General features: G+C 29.4%; 1 protein-coding gene across 1 annotated transcript in view; it reads left to right on the top strand.

Moving 5' to 3' along the window:
- Positions 1–5818, top strand: part of LOC111684070 (cytosolic carboxypeptidase Nna1-like) — a 35302-nt gene continuing 29484 nt past the window's right edge. Inside the window, exon 1 of the mRNA XM_046947532.1 lies at positions 1–62. Coding sequence (XP_046803488.1) covers positions 44–62 — 19 coding nt within the window. The 5' untranslated portion in view covers positions 1–43. The remainder of the gene's footprint in view (positions 63–5818) is intronic.

The following is a 5818-nucleotide window of genomic DNA, read 5'->3' as shown; positions in this document are numbered from 1 at the left end:
CTTTTTTATTTTGGAAATAAACTTTGACGTTTATTTTTTTTAAATGAAAGACAATCAAAAAGGTAAACAACAATTTTTTGGAAATTAAAAAAATAATAATAATAAAATTTAGCAAAATTTATTATTTTGCCAAAAACAACAAATTACAAAATTAAATGACATTTATTTGTTAAATATTTTAATTATAAAATGAACAAATTTACAAACAAATGCAATATTCAAATTTTTTTGAAATGCAATAAAAAGTAATTAATAAATTGGAAATAAAATTTTAAAAAATATAAAGATTAATCTGATTGAGAGTGTAAGGAGTAAGATCGAAAAATTCTTAACACACGTTTTTCATTACATTTTTCAACCAAAGCATTATTTGATTTTTTTGATCAAGTTACCTTTGAAAAACATGTCAGTTATTATGTGTAATGTCAATTATATTAATTTTTTTTTGTTAATCTGATTAAAATCAGTGACCAAAAAAAGTGCGTACTAAAATTATTAAATATTTTCAACTAAACCCAACTTGGTCTTACAAAAAGTTGGCCAAGCATACAAAGGTCTGCGTCAAACTGTTTCCAATGTTATTAAACAGTACCGGGAGAACTTGTCAGTTGATAGAAAACCTGGTTCAGGTAGAAGGAATGGTCCACATGATGTTTCTAAAGCCAAAAAAATAGAACGCATTTTCAAAAAAGCTCCCAACACATCCGGTAGGAAAGCAGCTCGGTTAGCTCAGTGCTCGGACTATTTGGTACGAAAAGTTAAAGCTAATGCAGGTTTAAGAACATACAAGGCTCAAAAAGTTCCTGACAGGAACGCTGCTAAAAATTTAGAGGCCAAAAACAGAGCACGGAAATTGAAGTCAAGTTTTATAAAAAAATATTCTTGCTGCATAATGGATGACGAAACGTATGTTCTGGCAGATTTTTCGCAACTTCCAGGTCAAAAGTTTTATGTTGCTGATGCTCAAGGGAATGTTGAAGAAAAGTTTAGGACCCAAAAGCAGACAAAATTTCCCAGAAAGTTCTTGGTATGGCAAGCAATATGCAGAAGCCAATCATTTGTTACAAAGGGCTCTATAAATACCGAAATTTACATAAAGGAATGTTTACAAAAAAGGCTGCTTCCATTCATAAGACTTCATAATGTGTCCACTTATTTTTGGCCTGACTTGGCATCCTGTCACTATGGTAAACAAGCTCTTGAGTGGTACAAGAACAATAATGTGGTATTTGTACCAAGAGAGGCAAATCCTCCAAACTGCCCGGAGCTAAGGCCAGTGGAGAGATATTGGGCTCTTGTTAAAAGAGAATTGAAGAGTACAAAAAAGGTGTCCAAAAGTGTGGTAGATTTTAAACGGAGATGGACTACATGTTCGAGCAAAGTGACAGAAAGCACTATAAAAACGTTAATGGAAGGGTTTCCGAAAAGGGTTCAAAATTTCATTACTAGTGATTAAAACTATAAAAATATTTTTTTTTGTAAATTGTAATAATAATTTGAATCAAATAAAAAAAAATAAAGCTGTAAGTTTAGTGGTTTCTTTTTTATAAACATATATGTATGTTAAGAATTTTTCGATCTCACTCCTTAGGTTTGTGAACAAAGTTTATGTTAAAACTTGTTTATATTAAAACTTTTTGAAAATACTGAAATCTGTTATAGAAGTTTATTGTTTAAAAATGGTTAAATTTAAAGATTTGAAGAAATAAGTTTGCGGTTGAGTTTTTAAAAACTTTAAGCAATGAAATGCTCTTTAAATTACTACAAAGAAGTTTTCTAAAGTTTAGATAGCAAAACGCTTCCTCGAGAACGCCACAGACAAAATAGTGCATTTAATACATAAAAAATTTTGTATGGCATTTCTAAACAGCTGGTCCTATAAATTATATGGAAATATTTTGATTCCTTATATAAAGCAGAATCGTTTTAGCCATGTCCTTTTGTGTGATTCATGTTTGTCTACAAATTTGACTAGCTATAACCAGTGTGCTTTGCTAACCTAAAAGCAATATAAATAATAACCCACTTAATGATTTTGAAGATTTTCAATATATTACATATGAGAGATGCCACGCAAGTTATTTCAAGTTCGACAATTTCTATCAATCTATGAAATATTTTAATAATCTAAAAGATTCCAAAGTATACGAAATTTTGTATTTAATTCATATAAGCCCCAAGCCCCTTTATTGAAAGTCCTCCTATTTTTTTCTAAATATGTACATAAAAGTCAAAGTTCTTCATGTAAAATTTGAAAATTCTAGCTCTAATAGTTTTTCAGTTATAAGAATTATTCTATTTAATTCATATCCCCCCCAGATGAAAGTCCGCCCATTTTTTTCTCCAAAATGTTCAAATGATTACAAAAGTGATTTGTGCAAAGTATGAAGAATCTAGTTCTATTAGTTTCCAAGATAAACAAAATTTTGTATTAAACTTATATGGAAGGCCACAAATCCCCCCAAGGGTAGTCCACCAATTAATATCTCAAAATATTTACTTGGAAGTTATTCGTAAAAAAATTTAAGATTCTAATTGTAATATTTTCCAAGATAAAGGAATTTTTGTAGGTACCACGCCCCCTAATGCTGATCCGCCCACTTTTTGACCTAAATAATGATATATCGACACTAAAGTTCCTGCGACAAAGTTTGAGGACTCTCTTATATTATCTCAAATATACAAATATATAGATTAAAACAATCAAATATTTGAAGACCTTAGATATCTTCGCTGTCCAAATTTTCGATATTTTCACTTTCATCTCCTGAGAAGTTTCAGAATCGATGTATATTTTTTGACCATTTGATAAGTTTTTATACCCTACACTACTATATGTAGTGAGAAGCATATTATGCATTTGTGCTGATGTTTGTCTATTTATTAGCCTGTCCGTCCGTCTTTCTGTCATATACTTGAACTTAACTTCAAGTATACCAATCGGCTCAGAATGATCGATTGAATGATTTGTGATTGAATTTTACGTACGTCTGTGTGTCCATGTCAAGCTTGTTGTCACCTTACAGAAAGCAATTTAAATAAAATTTTAACACATACTTTGTTTATGCTGATGTTTGTGACACCCAAAAATAGAGATCCTACACACACCTTAGAGCAGAAGTTTTAGTAAAATCGAGCAATATTAACCCCTAAACTGTAAAGTTCAAAGTTCAATTAACTAATAATATAACATATTAATAAAACCGTAGCAAAATATTATTTAAATGTAACTAATTTATAAAAAAACTAAAGAGATATTAAAAAGATTCATAATTATAATAGTTAAAATAATCTAAATTAACCCTTAAACGTAAATGAACATTAAAGTCAGTGTTATATTGCCAGAAAATTTGTGCTAAAGAATGACTGATAGCAGATTCAAATTAATCACCTAAAGTAAAATTTTATTTATTTTGATTTTAAAGATTTGACTTCCTTGGCCTGTGTAATCGACCGAAATGCTACGATTAGCCATGGAGTAATAGAGTGAAATTTGGGAAATACCCAAACTTGATTTTGCACATTAAATATTTTTTTTATTTAAATAAAGTTCTTAAATTAAAAGATAAAATCCTTTACTTTACTACAGTGTGGATTTCTGATTTGTATTACAACATTATACTTTAGTGTTTATTTAAATTCACACCCTCAATTAGGGATAAATTACAAAAAAAAGAATATAACAAAGTGTTAGTAAAAAGGATTCTGTGTCAATCTTCATTCTGTATGTAAATCCTTGCAGTTTTAATGATAGTCAAAGTAACCAGTTTAGACAATGATATCTACAAACAAAGAACAACTTAAGTAAGTCAAACATCATTTTCAACTTACCAAGTAATGCAGAGAGTAATGTTGTTATGTCTACTATGGCTTAAGGCTTTCTCATTCTACGTCAGTTTTAAAGCTACACAAAGAGCTTATTTGTTACTCTGTACCGTTATCTGTTTTAAAATGTTTTTTCTGTTTAAAACCTTTAAAGAAGAATTTTTAACTTTGAACAGTGTCTATTATACATTAGAAAACAAAACGAAGAAAGATTGTAATTTATAAGATTTTATCCCAGGAATTTAAACAGGAGTAACCCAAAATCATAAGGAACTCACACCTCAAACAACAGGGACTTTATACCAGCATTAAAAACAAATAAATGTAACGCACACACACAAATATACTTCTCATAATACTTAATATTGACAAATAAAGTCTTCTTTTCTGTTTCTCAAACTCTCTGTTTGTCTTCATAAAAAAGCAGCAGCAACAACAACAATAAAAAATAAAAGTCAAACTTTATCATTAAAAACGGTAAAAATGTTTCTAAATGTGGCATCAAATGTTTCAGTCAGTCATTCATTCATCTAATCTCCCTCTCTCTCTCTCCCATTTATTTATTTTCTCCTGTAACAAAAAACCCGCACTGGAAGACAAAATAAAGTGTCAGTCGTTTCATATGAAGAGACAGTAAAATAAATTCACTTCAAAATTTTTCTTTCTCTGTACCAGTAAGTGCAGTGTAATAATATAGTTGATGTAACAGTCATACTAATACATACATACTTACTTACATACTCATGTTTACACACTTGCACAGATAAATATTGTAAGTATTGTTTTTGTCTACTTTTATTTAATACTCTCTCTAACACCCAAAACGCCCCACCCCTCCACACATAACAGTACATTACTACACTGTAAAACTCTCCAAACACGCACTCATCCTTTCCTATAAGAGTTTTTCCCATAAACTATGAAAATATGTGGGAGCATTAGGAAAACGCATTTAGTATTTGTTTTTTTATTGTTCCTGTGTGTTTTTTTATTCTCAAAGTATTATATGTATGTGTGCTTTCTAAATTTAAGGACATACTTACCACTAATGACAAGTGAAGTTCAAAAAGCAGCATAAAATTGAAGTGTTTGGAAGTGGTTGAGTAAGGAGTTTTGTAAATATTTTTAACTTCTATTATTTTTTAAACTCTGCTGTAGGCTGCTAGGGTGTACATTAGAGTTCTCATTATTTTACGGTTTATATTAAGGAGGAGTAGTTGTGTGTCTTGGGATTAGGAGTGATTAAGGAGGTTGGGGTTTTTTGGTATAAGTTAAATACTGATTGTTAAGGAATGTCAATAACTGGAGTTGTCAATAATAATTGGTAAATAGCAAGAATTATAAATATATAGATTACGCATTGCGCAGGTTTTTTTTGGTTTAAATCAACAGGTGTTCGATGTGCTACGTCACATCAGCAAATAAAGTGATTGACGTCTAAAAAAAAATTTAAAAAAATTTTAAAAACGTCAAAAAATTTTGTAAAAATTTAAAAAAATAAAATACTTTAAATATGAAATGCGCTGTGAAAAATTGCAAAAGCACCAACAACTCCAAGGCGTGCGAAATTAGTTTTTTTTTTTTATTTGTATTATGTATTTTATTTGTATTGAAATATTTTTTTATTTTCCAAAAATGTCACTTTGTTTATGTTTTGCTTTTATTTTTCTCAAGTTCTAGGCTGATATGACGTACATGCGCAGAACGAATATTTTTTTACATACTGAATGCGCAATCTATGTTTCTATAATTCTTGGGTAAATAGTATTTTAAAGCGTTTTTTAACACTTTTTGTTATTGATTGTGATAAATTTATAAAATTATATTTTAACAATTAGTCAAAAAAAAAAAAACTAAACCACATTATAGTTCAGATCTTGTTCAATTCTAGTTCAGTTCTAGTTCAGTTCTAGTTCAATTCTAGTTCAGTTCTAGTTCAGTTCTAGTTCAGTTCTAGTTCAGTTCTAGTTCAGTTCTAATTCAGTTCTAATTC

Source organism: Lucilia cuprina, chromosome 3 (assembly GCF_022045245.1).
Source record: "Lucilia cuprina isolate Lc7/37 chromosome 3, ASM2204524v1, whole genome shotgun sequence".
Lineage (NCBI taxonomy): Eukaryota > Metazoa > Arthropoda > Insecta > Diptera > Calliphoridae > Lucilia > Lucilia cuprina.
The sequence above is the reverse complement of the archived record's forward strand: the minus strand, read 5'-3'. Positions and strand labels throughout refer to the sequence as shown.